The 25,770-nt window shown below is 39.1% G+C and overlaps 1 protein-coding gene across 5 annotated transcripts in view; it reads left to right on the forward strand.

Moving 5' to 3' along the window:
* Window positions 1–24,772, forward strand: part of LOC127788620 (uncharacterized) — a 30,866-nt gene extending 6,094 nt beyond the window's left edge. For 4 of the 5 annotated variants that reach the window (XM_052317113.1, XM_052317112.1, XM_052317111.1 and 1 more), the window contains exons 5-9: window positions 13,134–13,245; window positions 13,354–13,443; window positions 18,800–18,865; window positions 18,953–19,048; window positions 24,066–24,772. In XM_052317113.1, coding sequence (XP_052173073.1) covers window positions 13,134–13,245; window positions 13,354–13,443; window positions 18,800–18,865; window positions 18,953–19,048; window positions 24,066–24,191 — 490 coding nt within the window. In that variant the 3' untranslated portion in view covers window positions 24,192–24,772. Of the gene's footprint in view, window positions 1–13,133; window positions 13,246–13,353; window positions 13,444–18,799; window positions 18,866–18,952; window positions 19,049–24,065 lie in introns of those variants that run through there. The other variant, XR_008020434.1, reaches the window with a different exon arrangement.
* The last annotated feature ends 998 nt before the right edge of the window (window positions 24,773–25,770 follow it).

A 25,770-nucleotide genomic window follows, 5' to 3' on the forward strand; every position in this document is an offset into this window, starting at 1 on the left:
TTTAGTTAATCTCTCTGTTTCTTTTTTCATCTTTTTTGTGACCGGAGGGTCACAGGATTGAGCTGTGAGAGCAACCTCTTTGCAAAAATGCTAGGGGAAGGCTGCGCATGAATATGACCCTCCTCCGGTCACAGGTTTGAGCTGTGGAAGCAACCTGTTTGCAAAAAAGAAGGGGAAGTCTGCATACAAATATCCCTACTTTAACCTTTGCAAAGTGGGAAGCCTCATGCATTAGAGATGCCCTTTTTTGTCTTGTCTTTTTTGGTTTGGTACAGAACTGCCTTTTGTTTTTGAAGGTTTTTTTTTTTTTTTAGGGGGGGGGGTTGGTTAAGGCATGTTATGGAAGTGTCTAACTTTTGTGACCAGTGACAACTATTTGTCGTGTACCTAGGGTTTAGCTTAGGGTTGGATTGGCAATTGGAAGGATCCGATTGAATAGAATGATTGGAGAGAGAATTTGGATAGAAAGGAGGGAGAAATTAGAGAGAAATGAGGGAGAGTTATAGAGAGATACGAGAGGGAGATTGGGAGAGAATTCTAGAGAGAGAAATGAGAATATTCATTTATCATTCAACATACCTTTCCATCCTCTCTAGCTGTGGCTTATATAGCCTCACAGCATTGCACATGCACCCATGTGCAGTTACAACCGTGTCCATAATTGCTTATAGGTAAAACAAATATCTATAACAGAAAAAGGAAAGGAAATTACAAAAATGTGGTAATGCATGTAAATTAAATACTATTATATTTCCTACTCTATCCTTGGGGATCCTTGGGGTCATGTCAATTCCCCCCTTCTTGAGAAAGTTCTTCTCCCCAAGAACTTCAACAATTGGTCACTGCTCTTACCCAATACTAGCTCTCTCAATCTATTTCATTCCTCTTTCTCCTTCTAGGCCTCTTCGTCTTCATTCTTAGTTTTCTAAGATCAATTCCAAGCCTAAGTTGACCCAAAACTTCCATAGGGAAAACTTCATCGAGTTCAAGCCCAATACAACCACCCTCGGTAATAGCTATCCAATCAAGCTTGGTCTCCAATCTGTGGACATGATTAGCCACTTCCAGATTGACATAATTAGTAGCTAAACCTTGGAGTCCAATAGAAGGACTATTTGTGTCCGTGACTTCCGTTAGTACTTCATTACCGTCCAATAAAAGTAAGGGTGGCAGATCTACATCCATAGTTGCAGTTATTGTATCCCCATTTAACCCACGGCTATGCTTTGTTGCAAAAATATCAGCAACATTCTGGAAATGCAACAATGGAAATTTGTAGACTTGCCTTGGATACTCAGACCAAGGCTATCCGTGAGCATTAGAATTAGGAGCTGTTGCGACTTCAATCCCAACCAACGGTTCCTCTGGGGTTGCCATAAGGCCTTCATCCCGACCTCCTTTCCCAACATGATTTATAGCCAAATTATTTGATGAAACAATATCTTTGCTCGAACTATCAATTGTATGGAAGCCATCTATATAATAGTTCTCTCCTCCAATCTGCTGTATAGATTGATTATCACCTGAATCATCAGCTTCCAGTTCTTGTAAAGTGTGGTCTACATAGATCTCTTCATCCAATCTTCTTTCCTCTTCAGAATCCTAAGTTACCATTGATGAGTTCACTTCGGTTCCAACACCAACTTCCTTAATATTGATTGAATTTTCAGTTAAAACCTCCTGATTCCATGCAAACAATTCAATAACTAATTTTTCCTTGTGTTTGTTGGAATTTCTCTCTATATGAACTTCTTTTTCAACAATATCAGATTGTCCCTTTGCATTTGCTGCCCTATCAACTTGTTCGTTACAAATTCCCTTTGGATAATGCCATTCACCACCAATATCGTCACTAATGTTGCAGTCCTCATTCTTGATAATTCTGCCTAAATTAAAATACTCCTTGTAGCGGTCCCTGCCTAAACCGGAATACTTCTTCTGCTCAACATCGGAGGTGAGCAATGAATCTGATTCCCACCAACTTGACTTCTCCTTTGGTTGCTCCATTTTTAGGAATTCCTCTCTGTTAAAACTTCCGTGATAATCATCAAAGAATTCAACTGGAAAGTTGTAATAATACTTCTTAGTCAGTATCATCGCAAACTCCTGCAACTGCTTGTGTAACATACGGCCAAATTCCTCGCACATTTCATGTACCACACTTCTTGTTTCCTTGTTCAATTGGCTGATCTCATTATCAAACTTCTTTTCCCATGCTTGAGGCTTATGGCTAAACCCATGTTGTCTGCCTCCAACTGAAAATGCAGCATTTTTTTTGCTACAATTGCGACCTCATTTGTTTCATGTGTGCACTGCTCCCCATGGCCTCATGAGCAGGACATCCCCCTGAAAATGCAGCATCCTTTTGCTGCAATTAAGACTCCATTGGTCTCATACATACATTCCTCCCTATGGTTGATTTAGTGGAAGCAGTATACTTCGGTGACTAAGGCATAGAAGTTCTGTACATCTGAATCCCATACTTCCGTGAGCTAATCGACTCTAAATTAGAATTGCCTCAATGTAATTTAATAGCCTAGAAGCACCCGCTTCTCTTCATCTTACCAATTCGAACAAGTTAACCAGATTTCAAAGTCGAAATTTAGAGTTGCTCATTGCAGTGGCCTATTGTATTGCTTCTAACTTAGCAATTATCTGCTTGAATCTGATTATTGTGTTGATTGACCAACCATGGAATTGTCAAACCCTTGAATTAGGGCTTACAAATTGGTAAATTGTGAACGTAAGAACTGATAGAAAGAGAGAACAGAAAGATAGAGGAGAGAGAGATAAAGAATCAAGAGAGGGAATTTGATTATTCATTTCCAAACCAACCCACAAAGTGTTGTAGGTCCATGTTTTATAGGACCTCTAGTTGCCTCAACAACTTCTAACTATTGACGGCTTAGTTCAACTGTTTTGCAACCTTTCTGTTATTCCTTTATTTCCTCCTTTAGACCCTACATTTTTATAATATTACACACTACTCCCCTAGGGTCGTGACAAATCCCCGCCCCTTCAAATCATTCTTGTCCCCAAGAATGTCAAAGAAGGCCTACACCTCGGGGAAACTGCTTCAGGAGGTCTAGAAGAAACTCCCAAGCAGTCTTGTCCAGTGGTAAATGAGACCACTACACTCTCACTTGAACTAGAGGTAGCTGCCCTTGGTAGTGTACCCGTTTCCCCACCACTGCTCGGGGTTCAATTATCTCCTCTTCCTCTTCTGCACTTGATGGTAGGTCCTGTCCATTCGATGCAACTACTCCTGTTGCCCTTTTTAGCAAGGATACATGGAATACGGGATGTTGGTTCACCCCTTCCGGGAGTTGCAACCTATAAACCATTGGGCCTACCTTGGCCACAATTTGATAAGGTCCAAAATACTTTGGACTTAGTTTTAAGACTGGTAGGGGGATGTATCGGGTTGCTGTAAAAACCGCCTTACCTTGAGGTAGATCATATGGGTGGCAAAACGGGTTGGAGGGTTATAATCGTGTCGTGTTGAGACACGTGTATAACACGATTATGACAAACACGAACACAACACAATTAACTAATCGTGTTAAAACCCTCAACCCTAACATGGGCATGTTTATTAAACGGGTTATACGACACGACATGCGTAACTCGTTTAACAAACAAGTTAAATAGAACACACACGACACGACACGACACGGTAATCCACTTATTAAACATACACAACACGACACGTTAACACGAATAAAAACCTATTAACACAAATGTTAGAGTATCTCACAGCTTTCCACTCTATTCTCTCAACCCAACCAGCTTCCTACTACAAGAATATATTGATAACACAGAACAGAAAAGAGAACAACACAACCACACGAGACAACAGCAAGATTTATCCTGGTTCGGTCTTGAAATCCAAGACCTACATCCAGACTGCTTAGGAGCCACTGAAATCCACTATCTTGAAGTCACCAAGGATGATTACAATGAGAGCTTAATCCCTCCCGCCCATATACACTGAAAGCTATAGGGATTATAGGAAATACAAGCTAGAACCAGCCACTCCCAACCTCTCGCACTCAAACCCAACTTAAGACAGTAAAACTGAAAACAGTCCTTCACGATTTCTGGCACACTAAGACTCTCTCACTTACAAACCTATCCACGACCCCTATTTATAGGGTATAGGGGGTGGTTGAGCACAAGGAATAAAACTAACTAACAGCCTAACCGAATAACTAACACATAAAGCTGGCAGCCTTCTTCTAGAAACAGACCTTCTAGAAGAACAATTAAATCTAACACTAAATCAGGAATTAAAGATATGCACCAATACAAAAAATACATGATTACATTTAATCTAATCTAATACAAATGTTACAACAACAAATAAAACACGTTTAACCTGTTAAAATAGGAATATCCTCAACAATTAACACATAATAAAAGTCATCTAACATGCAAAATAAAATACAGTCATCCAAGAAGAAAATAAAATACAATCATCCCAATAATAAAATAAAATACAGTCATCCAACAATAAAATAAAATGTTCTAAATTAGATATTACACAATCTAATCAACAGTGAAAGAATTAGAGCATTGAGTTGAAGGAGTGTTTTCCTTAGAAATATCCAATTTCTTATATAATCGTGTTAACGTGTTTGGGTCAACCCGTTAACTCGTTTAATTAAACGGGTTATTACGTGTCTAAATGGGTTAGACGAGTTGACCTGCCTAAGACACGAAAATAACCGTGTCATAAACAGGTTGACCCGTTTATGACCCGAACCCGATTAGCCCCAACCCTAACCCGCTTAACTCTGTGTCGTTTCGTGTAATCGGGTTGTATTAAAAATTGCCAGCCCTAGTAGACCATATCTCCTACCTCAAAAGTCCTCTCACTGCGTCTTTTATCCGTTGTTTGTTTCATTCTGTTACGGGCAGTGGCTAATTCTCTTTTTAGGACTTTTAATAGCTGTTGTCTCTGTTGGAAATATTGCTCCACATCCGCCATAGTAGGTTGATTCCCTTGTAGTGCAGGCAGTAATGTAGGTTTATAGCCAAACATAGCTTCGTAAGGGCTTCTTTTGATGGCGCTATGATAAGTGGAATTATACCACCATTGTGCTAATGGTAGCCACTTATTCCAACTCTTGGGGTGGTTGAAGCACATACACCTCAAATATGCCTCCAAACACTAGTTCACTCGTTCCGTTTGGCCATCCGTTTGAGGGTGGTAGGCTGTTGACAAGCATAATCCCACTCCTAGTTTTTTGAATAATTCTTGTCAAAATGAACTAGTGAAAGCTTTATCTCTATTCGAGATAATTGTTTTAGGAATACCATGGAAGTTGGCCACTTGGTCCCGAAATGTTCTAGCCACTTCTCGGGCAGTAAATGGGTGAGATAAGCTAAGGAAATGTCCAAACTTAGTCAATCGATCAACTATCACTAGAATTACATCTTTTCTTTCTGATTTAAGTAGACCTTCTACAAAGTCCATGGAAATGCTTTCCCATGTTTGTTGTGGTATTGCCAGGGGCTGTAGCAGACCCGGATACAGTACTTGTTTGTGTTTGCATTGCTGGCATACTGCACATGCCATTACAAACTTCAATACTTCCGTTTTTTGTTTTGGCTAAAAGAATAGCTGCTTTACCTTTTGATAAGTGGCACGAATTCTTAAATGCCCGCCTATTTGAGAACAATGTAGTGCTTTAAGAATCTTCTCTTTTAGGATAGTGTCATCTCCCACCACCAATCGTCCTTTGTATCTCACGAGCCCATTTGCCAAGGTTTAATTAGGGATTGCAGTAGGATTCACTATTAGTTGTGCCAAAATTTCCTTGAGCCACTCAACTTTTTCATAACTATCTTCCAACTCCTTCATCCACTCTGGCACTACAGTTGTAATAGCCTGACAAGCTGCATTCTCATCTCGTCTTGAAAGTGCATCAGTCACTACATTCTCCTTGCCCCTTCGGTAGTGAATAGTAAAATCCAATCCCATGAGTTTTGAAACTCCCTTCCGCTGGAGATGTGTGTGCTATTTCTGCTGAACTAAAAACTACAAGCTCTCATGATCCGTTTTGATCATGAATGGACTTCCTTCTAGGTAATGCCGCCATTTATCAACAACTCTTAATACCGCTAATAGTTCTTTGTCATAAACACTTAAGCTTAAGTGTTTTTGAGAAAGGGCCTGGCTGATAAAGGCCAAGGGACGCCCTTGCTGAACCAATATAGGCCCAATTCTCAAGTCACACGCATCAATCTCCACTGTAAAAGGCTTGGAAACATCTGGTAAAGCAAGAACCAGGGCCATAGTCATGGCTTTCTTGAGGGTGATAAAGGCTGCTTCTGCCCTTGGATTCCATTAAAAACCCTCCTTCTTTAACAGCTCAGTAATTGGTTTGCTGATCATTCCATAGTACTGGACAAATTTCTGGTAATAACCGGTCAAACCCAAAAATCCTCTCAACTCCTTTATTGTCTTAGGCTTGGGCCATTCGCTCATAGCTTCCACTTTCTTAGGATCTGTTCTCACTCCTTCACCACAAATTATATGGCCCAAGTACTCAACTTCCTTGGCAGCAAAAGTACATTTAGAAAACTTAACAAACAATTGGTGAGATTTAAGGATCTCAAATGTGGTATGAAGGTGTGATAGATGCTGGTCAAGAGTGGAACTATAAACGAGGATGTCATAAAAAAAAATTAGGATGAACTTCCTTAAATGGGGTAAGAAAATTTGGTTCATCAAGGCTTGAAAAGTGGTAGGGGCGTTGGTTAAGCCAAACGACATAACAGTGAATTCGTATAAGCCTTGATGAGTTCTAAAGGCTGTTTTAGGTATGTCTGATGGTGCCATTCAAATCTGGTGGTAACCAGACCTAAGGTTTAGCTTAGAGAATATTTTTGCACCAAACAACTCATCCAAGAGGTTATCAATCAAAGGTATGGGAAACTTGTTCTTTATTATATTTGAATTGAGTTGTCTATAATCTATGCAAAACCTCCAAGTTCCATCCTTCTTCTTATCTAGGAGAACGGGAGAAGCATAGGGGCTTTGACTTGGCTGGATTATGGCCGAGTCTAGCATGGTTTTTACTTGTTTCTCAATTTTTGTTTTCTGGATAGGGGGATACCTATATGCTCGAATGTTAATAGGATTTGAGTTAGGTTTAAGGTGGATTGCATGGTCTAAGGGCCTTAGGAGGATGTGGACGGCAATGATAAACCTAAAGGGGACGTTCAGGGACAGTAAGAGCAATATCGAAGGAAGGAGAACAAAGGTAAGGAGTGGGAAGAATCTCAGAAACTGGACAACTCTCGACAGGGGAGGAGAGAAAGAAGGGAGATGCCTCAAAAAAGGTAATATCAACAAAGATAAAATAACGCTGGTGATCAGGAGAGTAACGCTGATAGCCTTTCGTGATTAACCAAGGAAAATGCACTTGATAGCCTTGGCTTAAAGTTTGGGATGACCAGGGGTCATGCCATGAACGAAACAAGTGCACCCAAAAACATGAAGTGGAAGGATATAAAGACTTTGAGTAGGGAAAAGGATAAAGTGAGGGACCTCATGCTATAAGATAGAGGAAGGCATCCGGTTAATGAGATAACATGCAGTGAGAACAACATCAGCCCAAAAAATGAAAAGGAGCATGGCTATGCAGTAAAAGAGTGTGAGCGGTTTCAATCAAATGATGATTTTTGCACTTAGTAACACTATTTTGCTGGGGTGTATAGGCACATGAGGATTGATGTAAAATACCCTTAGAAGCCATGAAAGTCGTGATAGGAGCTGAGAAATATTCTCTAGCATTGCCACTGCAAAAGGCACGAATAGAAACATTAAATTGAGTTTGAATTTCAGCACAGAAGTCCTTAAAGATAGTAAATAACCCTGAACGGTTTTTCAGTAAAAACACCCAAGTACATCGAGAGTAATCATCGATGAAAGTGACAAAGTACCGAAAACCTAAAACAAGAGGAACATGACAAGGACCCCAAACATCACTATGGAAAGTTCAAAAGGGTACGTAGCTCGATTATTGACATGCTTTGGAAACGAAGTACGAGACTGTTTTCCAATCTGACATGACTCACAATTTAAAGTGGAAATAGTGGAAAGATGCGGGACCATCTTTTGTAATTTGGATAGACTTGGATGCCCCAAACGATTTTGAAGAAGAGTTGGAGATTCAGTAGAAATGCAGGTTACTGGTGAAGATGGCTTGTCGAGACAATAAAGTCCATGTGACTCATGCCCGACGCCAATCATCGATCCTGTACCCCGGTCTTGTATGACAACAGAATCAATAAAAAGGGTTATGGAGCAATGAAGAGTATGTGTCAGTTTACTAACAGAAGCAAGATTAAAAGGGCTTTCGAGAACATATAAAACATAATCTAAAGGTAACGAAGGGAGCAGTCATGTTTGACCAATGCCTGTAGCAAATGTTTTGGAACCATTGGCAAGAGTAATAGTTGGAAAACAAAAAGAAGTAGAAAGATAGGAAAAGACTTTGGTGACCAGAGAGATGATCAGTTGCACTAGAATCAAGAACCCATGGTCCAGGAGTAGTAGACTGAGTAACACAAGCAATAGAATTACCAGTGTGCACCACAGAAGCAGTGGATGACGACACAGTTTGTTTAGAAGCCTGATACTGAAGGTAGTCCTCGTAATCACTTATAGTCAAAATAAGGGAAGGAGAAGAATGATTCTTAAAATGTGCTGATGGGAAATTGGTTGTGACAAACTGAGCCACATTAGCAACACTTGGTGGTCGACCATGTAGTTTGTGGCACTGTTCTCAAAGATGGCCCCACCTATGACAATAACTATTAACTGCATTTAAGACAATTATCTCGTTGTGAGTTACTACCTTGGTTGTTCCCTTGTTCTCTTTTGCCAAAGGTTTGTGATGCCAAGACGGAGGAGCCATCGATGACTGAAGACGAGGAAGATACCTGAAGAACATCTGCGTCAAAACAGTGGGACTGGATAATATTTGATCCCGGACTGAAGCAAGGTCAGATCAAATGGTAGTTAATCCCAAAACCATAAAAAACTTATCTCGTTGTTGCAACTGTTCTTTTGCAGTATTACCAACTAGTAACAGAGAGTTGAACTCTTCCTTTAGGGATTCTAAACGGCCAAGAAATTCAGACATATCCATGTCTTGTTGTTTCAAATGAACGATAGTGGAAACAATAGAGTAGAGACGTTGAATATCATTTGTATAAAGAGATTTAGCCTTTGTCCATACCTAAACACAAGTCTTGTATGCCTTGTAAATGACATATAGTTTTGGGATCAATGGTTTGCCATAACATATTGCAAAGAAGAGCATCAGTTTTCTTCCACGTTGCTATCTCAACAACAAGAATGTCATCGACTTTCTTAAGTGATCTTCCATTCCTTGGCCCATGAACCATAACTCAACAAAGGCAGCCCAAGACATGTAATTCCAACTAGTTTGTCAAAAGTGAGGAAGAAAAAGGAGAAGAGAAACATGCAGATTTAGATCCCAAAGTGACTAAAGATGATAGGCTCTCCATATTTTGGATGGAAGGCAGTTTGGAAGCGTCTTTGATGGCAGATATGTCAGAAGGACTCTCCATATTTTTGGATGAAAGGTAGTTTTTGAAGTGTCTTCAATGACAAATCTGTTAGAACTAGAGTGGATCTAGTTTAGGCGGGTCTGAACAGTTCTAGCAGGTCAAATCTAGTTTGATGGGTCAGTTCTAGGCTTAACAGATTTGAAACGGATCGTGCTTAGCGAGTCGGGTTAGACCTAGATCTAGATTGAGATATGAGTGGGTAGCAGCTTGCTCCTTTTTAGGGAGTGCTTTTGACTCCTCAAATTAAAAATCTAGCTTCTGCTTCAAAGGCTGAAAACGTAGAAGTTTTGGGGCGATGAAGGTTGAGGAGGTCACGAACAGTGGAGATTTGAAAGACGCGGCCAGATATGAAGGTTGATGGCCGGCGAGAGATGGCAGCAACAACAAATCTTGTCCAGATCTGAAGGTTAGCGACTACAACTTCTTGCAGCAACCGCAGTCAGTGGCCGGATCTGGGTGGATCAAGGGTGGCGACAATCGGATCTAGGCGGAAGAGCTAGCGATGGCCGTGGCATCTGGGACCCGACGAAGGCCTCGAGGTGCTGTGAGCTGCAGTAGGAGGACAGCGGTTGTGTGCTGTGGCGACGGACGGCGATGACAGTTGTAGGTTGCGGCATTGCAGTGGAGAACAATGACGACGGTTGCGTGTGAAAAAGGATCAACAACAATGCTCGGATGAGATCTCTTCTAGATCCAGACGAGATTTGACAGAATCTCTTCAGCGAGGTAGCGAGGGGCTGGAGGTAGCTATAGCGGTGTCGAAGATTCCACGCTGGGGAGGAAACGACTACTGCTGGAAGGAAGGGGATGCACGCCGTAGGTGGAGGAGACTCACGTAGTGGAGGCTAGATCTAGGGTTTGTATGGTAGCTCTAATGCCAAGTTGAATTGGAGAACTTAGTGAGGTCTAGCCTCTTTCTATTTAGATTTATAGTAGGAATGTACAATAATTAAGGCTAAAATTACTCCTAAAATTATGGCCTAGTTGTCTACTTGTTTACTATTCATAGACAGTCTAATAGCTAATTGACAACTAATCCAACAAGAAGGATCTGATTGAATAGAATCGAAAACAGAACGATTGAAGAGGGCATTTGGACAGAATTGGGGGAGAAATTAGAGAGAAATGAGGGAGAGTTACAAAGGAACACAAGAGGGAGATTGGGAGAGAATTCTAGAGGGAGAAATGAGAATATTCATTTATCATTCAACATATCTTTCCATCCTCTGTAGCTGTGGCTTATATGGCCTCACAGCATTGCACATGCACCTATGCGTAGTTACAACAGTGACCATAACTGCCTATAGTTAAAATAAATATCTATAACAGAAAAAGGAAAGGAAATTACAAAATTTGGTAATGCATGTAAGCTAAATACCATTATATTTCCTACTCTATCCTCGGGGATCCTTGGGGTCATGACACTATTTAGTAATCTATCTATTTTTGCTTCAATCATTGACATGTAAACTGGTTAGCATAGTAGTTCATAGATAGAAATTGATGTTGCCTACTTAAAAATAAAATTTTCCTAGTTGTGGTTTTGGAGGTGCCATGCAGATGTACAAAGACTAGATATCTTTATAGTGATAGAGATATCTCTATTGGAAATTGAGGAAAGTACAACAATAAATTTCACTAGAATTTTACTCTTAAGAAGCACAAACACTCCTGTGAAGGTGCCACATCATGTTGGGCATTGATGCTTCCAAATGTATGTTTGATTGTTGTTCGAACTTCTTTTATTTATTTTTTTACTACTAGATATTTTATGGACACCTGGAGACACTTGTGGTGACCAGGATCTTTCCTGATCATCGCTTAAAAGCTAAGTAAGCCTACCTTTTAATTTTAAAAACATAAGCTGAAGGTTTTACTTCTGATATTAGAGAGTGGAAAGGATATTCCAAGTGGATTTGAAGACTTTTGATGTTTAAGAAAAAGGGTGGAGGTTTCTTCTTAGTTGCTAAAAGGAGGAGAGAGCTGTGCTGTGAAATTTTGATGCAAACCTGTACATAATTTTCATTTTCATGTATTTTTTTTCCAAAGTAGGTCTTAGGGGTATTTGGTAATTTGCAGCTTTTGGGGCATATTTTGGTGTAAGTTTTGTGGTCCTTTTTGTAATTTTGAGGTGTCTTTGTAAGACCAATTGTTTTGTTGGGGTTCCCTAAAAAAGATTAATGGCTTCTAGGAAGGGTTATTTGCAAAATAGGAGTTGGCTTCTCTTGGAAGCTTGACGGAGGTATAAGTAGAGGTTCTCAGCCACTTTATAACTGTTTTCAGCATTATTCGAGGGAGTAATTCTCTACAGAGAGTTTCAGCTCCAAACCGCCATGATTTTGAAGATCTAGAGGCTTGGGTTTTGAAGATTCAACACCGTGAGGCCTACCAGTCCCTCCACCTCTTCCATAGGTGCGAGAGGCTAGCAAGAACCTGTGGTTACTGGTCAGTTCTAGGTCTGGAACATTGTAAAATTCAGGTACTTGTGATATGATATAATATTTGTCTAATTAGTGAGATTTGGACACATGCCCCTTCTTGACACCACTTGGCTCCATCCTTAATTTCGAACAAGGTCCATATTCTCTGTTAGGATTTGCATTAGTTAGCATTCAAATCATCGGGAGAGGGTTTTAAATCTAGTTAGAAATAATTTTATATTTTATATTTTATGAGTTTAAAATATAGCGGAACTAATTCTCATAAGTTTGTTTCCAGTAGTCCCATTTATTTCTTGTATTTGCATTTAAGTCCCTATTGTAACCACCTCTTATCTCTTATAAATAGAGGCTGATAGGTTCTTTGTTCTTCGTTCAGCATTCATTTTGTTCATTTTGATTAATCTTGCATGGGCTCTAGAGAGAATAGAGAGAGAGCGGAGAGCTCGGTGCTTGTATTCTTGGGAGGAAGGCTACAATTGATAGCCAAGTGTGTGCGAGAGGAAGTGTTGTATCCTATTGCTTTCTAGTGGATTCTGTCAGGACTCCAGCAATTTGGATGTAGGGCATTTTATGCTTGAACCAGGATAAGTTTCTTTCCTTTTTTTCTTTTTGTTATTGTTTTGATTCACTCTAAATATCTGTTAGTCTATTTCGGTTTCTAGTGATTGTGAATTGGCTGTGAGAAGTGAGATTTCTTGTGTGATAATCGGTCCTATAGTCAACATTCTCCTTTGAATTGATCATTTCCTTCTAGAGAAAATGAGAGAAAAGAAAAAGTTTATTAGATGATTCTCTAGGTTTCAAAGCAACTCATTGTTTCCAACTGTTTTCTAGTGTTTCAGTGGGTCTTGGTGGAAACAGTGGAATTTTTTCATTAACATCTTATGTTTTTTCCTAACAAATATAAGCCTTTTAACCATTTTGAGGTTTATGGAACATAAATTATAAATTCTTCCTGCCTTCCCTCACCCAAATTTCATCTATTGTTGATGGAGGGAGAGTGATTGGTAATAAGTCCCCATTGCTAAGACATCTATTGTACTTTGGTCATTGTAAATAGCTTGGATGGTTTCCTTGTTTCAGGTACATTGCTAAGACATTGTATGGTGATGACGAAGAAGAGATTAGTCCTCCAAATAACCAAACAGTTGAGAAGCCACAATTGTTAGGTCTTCATCCAGGATCAAATGAGAAGGTTCTTGTTTTTATTTCATGTTTAACTGTATGAAGAACAAATCTTTGTCATGTTGAAAAAGCTTAGAGCTGCTTCTAATTGTGTACTGAAAATTACTTTTATTTTCAGATTCTCTTGAAGAATGGCCCTTATGGCTTTTATATTCAACTTGGTGAGGACAGGAAGGGATACTTGCCTAAAAGAGCCTCCCTTTCACATGTGTGTATACCCCTTGATTCTATCTATGCCATAATTGCTAAAAATTTTCAGCCTTATGTCACGAGTAGGACCATGGTTTATGGGATTTTTAAATTTTTTACTGCTATAATTTCAGTTGTTATTAGTTTGTAGCCATGTGCAAGTGGTTATAGTGTAGTGGAAGGTTGTTACAACCGTGGAAGAGTGTAGAATCCACCTCAACAAGGATCCACTCTTCCGACACCTTGTATAAATCCCCAACGACCTTCGTGGATTGAGGTATCCAGAATATTGAAGAGAATTCTATCTTCTCCCTCACCATTCTCTAATTCTTTCTCTCTCTTTCTTCCTCCTTTCTCATTCTACATTGCTCTCTGTCCTTGCTCTTTGTTCTGTGCCTTCCTAATTCATACCGAATTAGGACGAAGACTATTGTCAAGCTTAGGCCGTGACAATTTTGGTATTAGTGCTCAATTCTCAGTCGTAGTTTTTTTGAAATCAAACTGATGGCGGAGGGAACCCGCATGAAGAATCTCAAATTGCAATTGCAACAAATCAACTTGACTATGATAGGATCAATTGGAGATTGGGTCTACACGAAATCACAAAGCGATCATGGTGATGGATTGCAAGATGGAGAGTTCAATAGAGGGGTTAGAACGACATTTGGATGGAGCTCTCGCTCAGATGCAAAGGATGGGAGCACAATTGCAGCAATTCATGGTGATGTTTACTTGCCAAAATTCGGTAAGGATTTCTCCCGATTTTCCTCCTAGGGAGAGAACAGAACAGAGCCTATTCTAAAGGGAATAGGATGAATCGTATGAATGGGACCTCTGAAATTGAGGTGGATTTGGAAGAGGAAGTAGAATCAGTGATGGACATGGGAAGGGATGGTCATACCAACCCTCATCATCTGGGGTTCCCCATGCCTCGGATGGATATCCTTGTGTTTGAGGAGACTGTTAGAAGTTTGCCTCGAGTCAAGCCTAGGATCAATGAAGGCAGTCAAGTTAAGCAACTAAGTATAGATAAACAGTTTTTTATTCCCCAATGGTAATTCAATTAGTTGGGGAGGGTTAAAACCAGTAATGTCAAACATGATTAAGTTGTCTTGGGTTGTCTGCCCCTTAATTCTATAAATAAAAGGCAGTGTTGGAGAGTGCATGTTATGAGGGAGTGCAATATTGTATGAGAGGAAAGGCTAGATTTTGATAGTTCTTTGTAATCTTGGGGTGGTCAAGTTGTACTCGTGGTTCACAGCTAGTTGTTCTGATCAATTTCTAAATAAAGCAAAGGCTGCCCTTAGAGAGGTTCTAAGGCTGGACGTTGGATCGTTCCAAGAACGATCTGAACTAGGATAAAGATTAGTGTTTCTCGTGTGGTTTGCTTTCTGTTCTTGTTGTTTTCAATTTCTGTTATTATTCTGTCAATACATACGTGAGTGTGTGCGGTTGTGAGAGGTTTAATCCATCTAAAGAACTGAATTCCAGTGCTCCCTTGTTAACAGGGACCAATCCCAAATGGTGGTTGAGGAAATGTCAAGGGATGTTCAATTGGTATAACATACTAGAGGGTCAGAGAGTAACCTTAGCCACGACATACTTAAATGATGTAGTGGATGCCTGGTTTCAAGGATGGACTAGAGTAAGGGGAAACTATACTTGGGAGGAATTCTTTGAAAAATTGTGCGAACGTTTTGGTGAAAGGAGTATAACGGATGTTATAGAGGAGTTTAACAAGCTGAGACAATTTAGAGAAGTGAGGGCTTATCAACGAAGGTTTGAGGAATTGAGGTCTCTAATGATTAACCACAATCCTCATCTTTCGAAGCCTTTTGTGTTCAGTTTCATAAGTGGTCTTTGCGATGACCTTAGACCTATGGTTAAAATGATAAGGCCTCGAACAGTGGAGTAGGCAGCTGAGAGTGCCCTGTTGCAGGAGATGGTGGTGGAAGCTTTGATGAGGAAGCAAAGGCAACAACAAATTGAAGTGACACTGGGGACATCCAATCAAGGAGGAAAAGGCTATAACCAGGAGTTAGTGAAAGGAAGTACAGGGGTGAAGAGTTTGGGTGGATCAAGCTCAGGCCACAATACAACATCGCAAGGAGGGAGATTGATTGAGCAAAGAAGGCAAGCTGGCTTGTGCTTTAGGGGTGGGGATAAATATTATCCTGGACACCAATGCAAACGTCAACTTGTTTTTGGAAGGAGAGGATGGGGAAATGCTGGAAGAAGAAGGGACTAGTGAGTGTGAAGAATTGGGGGAGGGAGACAATGGAGAGATCTCACTATATGCTTTCAAAGGGGTAGCCAATAACAAGATTATCAAGGTAGAAGAAAGAGTGAAGGACTGCTGCATTATGATTTTAATAGATAGTGGGAGCACCCACAATTTTCTGGATGAAGGCACAGCTAAAAGGTTGAAATGTCAGCTCATGGGTATCCAACCCTTGAGCGTGACAGTGGCTAATGAAAACATAGTGGTAAGTAAGTTAGTTTGTAATGGCTTTTGTTGGGAGATGCAAGGGGAGGAGTTTGAGGCTGATCTCAGACTTCTACAATTGGGGGTTGTGACATAGTGCTAGGGGTAGATTGGATGAAGGGGGTGAGTCCCATAAGTTTTGACTTCAATCGGATAGAGGTCACTTTTGAGAAAGAAGGGAGGAAAATGACTATCACAGGAGGGAAAGAAGAGGGAAAGAAGCTGGGACTTGTAAAATGATTACTGGGAGGAGGCTACAGAGGATCTTCAAGAGCAAATGGAATCAACTAACACAATTGTTCTCTATTGTGGCAATAGAGGGCCATAACAGCAAGGTAGTGCAAGGGGAATTCTACTTAACAGTCAGCACATCTCTGGGGAGGCATGATTAAGTACACCAACTACACCTTCTTGATGAATTTATTTGAGGACCTTTTCATGGAACCTACAACCCTTCCTCCTACTCGAGTGTTTGACCATGCTCTTAACCTCAAACCTAATGTTGAACCTATCAACATTAGGTCCTAATGGCTAATGCTATTCCCCAGTCCAAAAGATAGAAATTGAGAAGATGGTTAGGGAGATGTTACACCAATCTTTCATTAGATCTAGCCAAAATCCTTTTGCTTCCCCAGTTTTATTAGTCAAGAAAAAGGATGGATCATGGTGTTTTTGTGTGGATTATCGCCACCTTAATGCCATGACTATCAAGGACAAATTTCATATACCTCTTGTGGAAGACCTTTTAGATGAACTACACCATGTCAAATTCTTCTCTAAGCTTGACCTACGCTCGGGCTATCACCAAAGTAGAATAAAACCTGAGGATATACACAAAAACAACCTTTAGAACATACCATGGACACTTTTGAATTTTTGGTGATGCAATTTGGGCTCACCAATGCACCAACTACCTTTTAGTCTCTCATGAACCAAATTTTTGAACCCTATCTACAGAAATTTATACTCGTATTCTTTGATGACATACTTGTTTACAACTCTACCTTTGACCAGCACTTGGCTCACTTAAGAACCACATTTGAGATCCTCGGGTCTAATCAACTCTTTATCAAAAGGACTAAGTATGCTTTTTGTCAAGGTCAGGTGGAGTATTTGGAGCACTTAATATCAGGGGATGGAGTTAGCACTGATCCAAGAACGGTGGAAGCCATGGTGGCTTGGTCCAAACCAACTACGGTAAGGGCTTTGAGGGGATTTCTTGGGTTAATCGGGTATTACCAGCGGTTTGTGAAGGATTATGGGGTTATCAGTAAACCCCTGATAGAGCTCTTAAAGAAAGAAGGATTCAGTTGGGGGAAGGAGGCAGAGAAGGCTTTTGAGAGGCTGAAAGGGGCTGTGAGCAAGGTGCTTGTCCTAGGGTTGCCTGATTTCAGCAAACCCTTTGATTTAGAGACATGCTTGTGGGAAAGGAATTGAAGCAGCATTGACGCAGGAAGGAAGGCCATTGGCATTTCTTAGCCAGGCCTTGAGTCCTAGGCACATGGGGTTCAGTATATTTGATAAGGAATTCCTAGCAGTGTTAATGACTATAGAAAAATGGAGACATTATTTGGAGGGAGGCAGGTTTATAATTAAAACAGATCATGAGTTTGAAATTTTTGTTGCAATAGAAATTGCATACTCAGCTACAGAAGAAAGAAATGGCCAAGCTGATGGGATTGGACTATACTATATAGTACAAAAAGGGCAGGGAAAATGTGGCAGCAAATGCACTCTCAAGGTGCCATGAGGAAGGAAGCTTAGTTACTATAACCACTATAGTACCTGAGTGGTGCCAAGAAGTAGTAACCAGCTATGAGGGAGATGAAAAAGTAAGGGAATTGCTGGAAAGATTGTTTGTGGGTTCCAATGAGGAAGATGGATACACCTTGGTGGAAGGTATGTCAAGATATCAAGGCAGATTGGTGATTGGGAACAATGCTGGTCTCAAGAGGAGAATAATGCAGGCCTTACATGAGTCTCCATTGGAGGGGCATTCAAGGATTTAAAATACCTATCTTCGAGTGAGGCAATTGTTTTATTGGCCCAAGCTTAAAACAGAGGTAAAGGAGTTTGTGTTATCTTGTGACACTTGTGAGAGGTGTAAATATGAAGTGGTGGCTTACCCGGGCCTCTTACAACCTCTATCTATCCCCAACCAAGCATGGACTAGTGTGTCTATGGATTTCATTGAGGGTTTACAAAAATCAAAAGGGAGGGCAGCATATTGGTGGTTGTTGATAGGCTAACAAAATTTGCCCATTTTATAGGGCTTACTCATCCCTACATAGCCCAAGAGGTGGCTAGGGTTTTTCTAGATCAAATGGTGAAATTATATGGGACTCCTAAGTCTATAATTTCAAATTGTGATAAGATCTTTACTAGTCTGATGTGGTAGGAACTTATGAAGGCTTTGGGAACCAAGTTGAATATGTCCACAGCCTATCACCCCCAATCTGATGGGCAAACTGAAAGGGTGAACCAAAGCTTGGAAACCCACTTAAGGTGTATTTGCTTCCTACAACCTAAAGGGTGGCACTGGTGGTTGTCTTTGCCTCATTGTGGTATAACTCTAATCACCATACCTCCCTCAAAATGTCCCCATTTGAGGCCCTATTTGGGTACAAACCTCCCATTTTGTCGGATGTAGGAGAATGCACTAAAATGTTGCTATGAATACTCCCTAACGACTCTTGGTGCTTCAGTCCACCAAGCAATGGCAATTGGTAGTTCATATGAATATATACAAAGCCTGTTTCTTACTGGTCACCTTCCAACCTATGGGGGAAAGGAAATAATGAGATGTCATATTTGCCTTCCAACATTCTTAATAGCCTATATCTGTTTTAAAATTTAGCTCATACATGATTAAAGATGTTTACTTTTTCAGATAAAAGATGCACACTCCATTACCCTAGAGGATGCTATTGAGCTGCTGCAATATCCTTTGACATTGGTATGTGTTCATTTTTTATGTTGGTTTCCTTCTTTTTTTTTTTTAGTCTTGTCACCATCAAACTCATCTTGCCCGACTTCATTTAAGGGAAACCACCCTGAGGATGGCAGACCAGTAATACTGAAGCTTGCAAGGTTTGGATTTACCATCAGATATGGTCGCAACATTGTGTCTGTGCCCAAGGTATATTGTTCTTCATGCCTTTGTCAAATGTTTATGGGTTTGTCTATTTTATTTTTATTTGTTTAATAATATTATTGTTTTTACAGCACTTATTTCCTCTGAGTTCAACTTCAATCTTGTACCCCTAGCCAGTTTATTTTACACATTCAACTGTTTGAAGCTAATTTGGCTGATTAGCTAGTAGCAACCAAGTTAGCCTACTGTAGCAAACATTTGCTGGTGCATTTTTGACTACTAGCAGAGGCAGCTCAGTTCAATGTTGGGCCCCCATATAATTGGTTAAGAGCAATTTTATCAGTTTGTGAGGTTTTAGAGATTATTAATACTTTTTTGCCCCCCTTCCCCCTGTAAAAGTATTGACACAGAAAACCACCACCACAAGGTTAGCTACATGAATTTTAGACCTCCATCTATATCTATCAATTGCCATATTTTCTCTAAGAACATTGTATCCTATGTTATGTTTAGGGTTTCCCACTAAATTTTCTTTGGTCTCTTGCTTTCTCTTTTGCTACAAACTTCTTCCAACACTTGAAGGAAACTATGTCTCTACATATATAGGAAGTCCTGGTGAACAATTTAGCATTTATAGTCATCTTGAGGTCCCAAAGTACAAAAATATCAACAAACATGCCTTACACTGAAATTGCAATGCAACAAAACAAGTAGTGTAGGCAAAGCAAGGGAACAGATTTCAATAAGTGATGCTTGTCAAATACCAAGAGCCTTTAGTGATCATTATTTATTGGATCATCTTGTAATAAAATGAATACAGTGGTTTGACTAATAATATGTTGTTTTCGTTGTTGATTTCTCTGAAAATATTGGAGACGTCTGCAAATATACTTTAATATGATATGTGTTAGTGATTCAAAGTTCAAACATTAGATTACTGACGAATGTCTCTGTGAATATGTTACAATATGATGTATTTAAATAAGTCAAACATTTGATCAGCCTCACATGAAAATATTTTGAATTTTCAATCATTTAAATAAGGAAAAAAACATTTTGTATTTCTTTCCACTGATTCCACATGCTTTGGTGTGACTGCCTTTAGGGACAAGTAATGGTGTACAACTTTCCTTCAAAAACCAAATAATCTGCTAAAGTTGTAGCCTTCAGGAAAGAATGCTTAGGAGAAAAATCTTCCTAGTGGAGTGGAAGACCTTTGATGTGGTTCTATGGCTTTTGTGTTGTTTGGTGAGTTCCACCCTGTAGGATCAAGATTCCTCTTGACAGGCAATAGAAGTCTGGCAAATAGTGGAGGAAGGTACCCGGCCATTGTTTGCCAGCCCCAAGGGAGTGAAGGTTCATTGTTTGTCTGGTAACTGGGTTTTGTTTAACTCCAGAAGCTTTAGGTTTGGAAGGGTGGAAGGAGTTGGCTCTTGTTCTTAGAAATTTTATAATAGTAGGTTCTTTGTGATTCAAAGCAGTCAGTTCCTCCTACCAGGTGGTGGCTAGATAAAACTCTTGGCCTTTTGTAGACCTGAAGGTCTTTGATAGTGGTGGGTAGAAGGTCCCCTCGTCATTGACCCAGATTCAGTAGGTGAGCTGATGACTTTCTTCAAACAAACCTTTGTTTTGTTCTCTAGTTGGGAGGAGAGGGACCATTTTTGGATGCTGTAGATTTGGAAGCTTGGGTTGTCAGACACTGGAGGGTGCTGACTGAAACGGAGGTGAAAGACCTCAACAGTGTCGAGGTATGCTCTTCTCCTCTCTATCTGCCTGGAGATGCCAAGATGAACTCCCAAGATTTGGGCTCTGAAATGCATGCATTAAGGCTCAAATTGAGCTCGCAAACAAGGGGTTGTAACTCTGGGAAAGATGAGTTAGGTAGGAAACGGGCCAGAACAGAAGGTATTCTGACATGTCTTTTGGGTTTGGAAGTCTTTGAAGTTTGAAGCCATTTTCAATTGTCATGGACGCTTCATGGGTCTAGGTGAAGCTACAATGAATGAAGTTCATTTCTGGTGAGCTAGACTGTGTGTGAGCATTATTCTAGAATCAATCAGTATAGAGGTTAGCAGCATCTCCTTCAAAATGCTGACCTGGTTGGAAGTAGGAGCTAGATGGTTGGATTGGCTACCAGATTCCCATCAGAGCCAGATGATTGCCAAGTCATCTTAACAGGTATGAGAATTGCAGATTGACAATCTAGTGTTGCATGCTGACTACAGAAGGGATATAAGATTAAACTTACCTCATTTGAGCCCATCATGAACAACTATTCATGGAGTTGTTAATTTGACTTAATTGATCTGTTTTTAAAGGTTTCAGAATTAAACAATAAATATAAAAGTATGGTTGATTAGAAAATAGAGTAAAGTTAAAGGACTTCCAATATGATATTTATCCCATCAATTGTAAATACAGCCTTGAGATGGGGATTTGACTACGTGTACAGACTCCTATACTTTATGAAGTCATTCTTCAGAGCTCCCTTATGAGGGGGTGGGAGTATATTTCTAGTTGTATATTCTCTAAGGGAGGGAATAGTTTGAGGGGTTGACTTCGGTTGGTGCAGTAGATGTTGTACATTGGTTGGGCATCTACTGTCGTCATATGCCCCTCTGTGATCTTTTCTCAGCTCTCTTTCTCTTTGCTGTTAATAAGGAGATGAATGTGGCTGATCATTCCTTAATATCTGTCTTGGGACTTGCATGGTCTCTGCATTTCAGGCCCAGATTTGAGGACTTGGAATATTGTCTTCTGTTTCTGGTCTGCTTCTGATTATCCCATGATTGGGCAAGGGGGTGCACAAATGAATTTGGTGCATATGCTGGGGGGTGCATTTCCTATTTGCTCTGTTTTATGACAAAGAATATCTGGCTTTCCTTGGAAAGCAGTTTGAAAAATGAGTGCTCCTCCCAGAGTTGCCTTGTGTGGTGATCTTTCCTTGGAGAAATTCTTGTCTTCCATAACCTAAGAAAATGAAAGTAGGTCTTGTTAGATTGCTGTTATATGCAGAAGCAGCCACAAGTTGGGGGATCATATTTTCTCCATGTCTAAGTAGCTAGAGTTGTTGGTGTTCTGTTTTCTTGATTGTAAGAGTACATTGGCTTATGCTAGCTTTTGTTTCGGATTTGTGCATTCTCGGGGCTGTAAAGGTTCCTTTTGGTCAATTATTCCTGTGTTTTGTGGAGCATCTGGGGAAAATGATTAGGAAAGTGTTCAAGGGTGTGAATAGTTCCATCTTCCTTGCAAAGGTTTATATTTTACCTACCTTCTTCTTTTAACGGTTAAGTGTGTACCATTTTTTGTTTCTCTAGTGTATAGTTTTTACCACCTTAAGGCCCCTTTTTGTTCTACTTTGCTTTATTTTGCTTTTAAAAAACAAGTATATATTTGTTCTTTAACTAAAAATGTATATTGCTTTCTTCTTTTTATGGTTTGTTGTGATTGTGAGGTCATTTTATCAATTATGTAACTTATAGAAGTTTTTGAGTACTTGATGTATGAAGGATATAGGTCTCTGTTGTAACCTTCTTTTTTATGCGAGTGTTATCCCCTTTCTACTTTCTACCTTCTTATATACGCCTCTTGCTCACTTAAAAACTGTCACAATTTATTTGGTTTCATCCATATCCAATATTTTTTGTTGGTACATAATTTCTGGTGCTATAAAACCATCTCTTAATGGTTCTAATTTGATTGAATGTGCATAAGATGTTCACAATTATCTTGTCTTCATTTCAGTAAAAAACGTCTCCGGTATTCCCTTTAGGCTTGCCATCCAGAAAGGGACTTTTGTCAATATAGAACAGGTTAATGTGAAAATTCTTTGAATTGGATAGGTGAGAGATAACGTTTTGAGAACCTTGAAGCATCGAGAATCATATGGCACAACATAAGTTGTTAAATGAACCCATGATATTTTTTTATAATATACTCTTGTGCCCTGGGTGGTCATGCTGACCAAAAATGTTAAAAGCTGCCACTTAACCAGTAAATAGTTTTAGCCAAATTTAACTTTGCATCCAAACCCACCAAAAAATAAATTAAAAAAAGAAAGAAAAATTGGTCCAGGTAATGAGTGTGTTACAGAAATATGGTGGTTCCTACACAAGCACTCTTGTGCTGGAGATGAACAAGCTGATAAAATGGTGCATGGGTACAATAGCAGGATCCATTGGTTTTGTTGGGCGTGTAAATACATGAACCTTTAGGAGTGTGCAGTCTTATAGATTAATGGTGGTTGTTTGGAATGGATGTCATCTCACAATGTCAAAGGAACATAGATCACAACTTCGACAAACATCCATTTGGTGAATTATATCATTTGATTTTTTAGTAACTCTGAAAAAGATAGAAATTAAATGATCTATAGAGGTATCTGTCTAAACAATATAAAACAAGTTATGAAAAAGATGAAGAATATTAAAGCAGTTGGACTAGATGATATCCCAATAAAAGGATGGAAGTGCATGGGAGAAGATGGCATTTTTTGGTTAATAAAATTATTTAATGTGATTTTGAGACAAAAGTGATGGTAAATGAGTGGAAAAGAGCACTTTGGGCCTATTTATAAGAATATAGAAGATTGTTCGAAGATGTGAAAATTATAGAGAGATCAAGCTAATGAGTTGTGGAGAGAAATTAAGATATATGAAAACCAATTTAATTTTATATTTGGTAAGTTAACAATGAAAGCTATCTAGTTACGGAGACATCTAATAAAAAGGTTTAGAGATAAACAAAAAGATTTGAATTTTCTATTTTATTAACTTGGAAAAAAAGCTTATAAGATTCTCTAGAGAAGTCTTGTGCAAGGTGTTGGAGAAGTAATGAGTCCAGATATCTTATATGTATGTATTTAGGACGTATCATTTAGCAAAAGCATGTGTTAAGACTAGTGATGGCGATACTGAGTCATTTCCAATGGCAGTTGGATTAAGAACACGTTAACTATATAGCTGTTTTCCATTCTCTATTTGTCACTTTTGACATGTATTTGATGTATATGCTAATATGTACGAAGTTTTGTGGGTTTTATATCCTTGAACTTTGTGCACAGAACATGAAGCCCAATGAGATGACCCTGGATCAAGCATTGGAGCTCTTGTCAAGCAAAAATGTAAGACAATGTGGCCGACCCAAGAGCAATAAGTCAAAGCTTGAAGAAGCGGTTGAAGCTTTATAGGCATCCAGTATTATAGCTCCTTGCAGGTGATTCAAATGACTGCACGATATGTCTGTCATCCATTCACAGGATCTCATCCTGCAATGCCCCTTCCATTGTAGAAGTCTGATCGAGGCCAGGCTGGAAAGTACGTAAGAGCACCCGGTGGATGCCATGATATTCTTTTATAAGCTATGCTGCAAGTGTTGTTGCACAACGAATCCTATTGCTGCATCATAGTTTGATGGGCGATTTCCTAATTATGGTGCAAATGGGGACTTAGTAAATAGCCTGGCTGAGAGGGTATTTAATGGGCATCACTTGGCTAAGAAGGCCATGCTGGGCTCTAATTTAGATAGCTAATGCGTTGGACAGGTACCTTCATACACACACATGTACATGAAGGCTATGATTACCGTGGCATATTTAATGTTTATACTTTTAGGACGTATACGAGTACGTGAGGGCAAGGATGCTTCTTTGTTTAGGTAGCGTTCGTTAAAATGAGCAAGATAAGGGAGTATCAAGATAAATTTGGAATGATTTTTGGATCAAAATATGGAATAGTCAAGATAAAGTTGGGAAGCATTCTAAAATTTTTATCAAGTTTGTTAAATTTTTTGGAATGTATTAGAGAACACATGCGTTATTTTTTTTTTATATGTAGAGACTAATATATGCTTATTTTAAGAGAAAGAGAGATATGCATATATTGAAAAATAAAGATAAGAGATCCCAAGATAGTTTTCTTAAGAATTGTCAGATAAGCTTAACAAATATGTTAGAAATGATAGAAGTTCGAGATGTATTTCATATCTTGACTTTTTCATCTTATATCTTGATTAACAAACGTCCCTTAAGTAATTAACTTCAAGTGTGATTTCGCAGCGAAATGATAAAAGTTCAAGATGTATTTCATATCTTGACTTTTTCATCTCATATCTTGATTAATAAACGTCCCCTAAGTAATTAACTTCAAGTGTGGTTTCACAGCGAAATGATAGAAGTTCGAGATGTATTCTATATCTTGACTTTTTCATCTCATATTTTGATTAACAAACGCCCCCTAAGTAATTAACTTCAAGTGTGGCTTCGCAGCGATCCTCCATCATGGATCAAATAAAACCTTCACTTGGAGAAATATGATTTTCATTTAAGTTTATGATATTGTACCAGTAATCTCTCTCTCTCTCTCTCTCTCTCTCAATTTTTTTCATGTTGGTTTAACCCAAAAATAGCATGAATGATACCAATGATTTGTTTGCCATCGTCAAACTTTCTTTATACAGGTAAATATATTGTTAAAGATATCTATGATGAGTTAGGTTTAATTTAACTCAGTATTATAACAAGTGAGTTAAATTTAATTCATCCCTTTATATAGGATTGAGTTGAGCGTAGCATTTCTAGGCATGTAACACCGCTTAAGCTCAATTAAATTTTAATTTAATTTTATAAAAGTATAAATAATGTAATTTTGAATTCAAATTTTAATATTTTATTTAATAATTCTAATTTTTTAAAAATTATATAGATAATACATCATAAATTACTATGGCAATCAATAAATTTTCAAAAATTTATATTTCATGCATAATTT

The sequence above is a fragment of the Diospyros lotus genome, chromosome 13, assembly GCF_014633365.1.
Source record: "Diospyros lotus cultivar Yz01 chromosome 13, ASM1463336v1, whole genome shotgun sequence".
Classification (NCBI taxonomy): Eukaryota; Viridiplantae; Streptophyta; class Magnoliopsida; order Ericales; family Ebenaceae; genus Diospyros; species Diospyros lotus.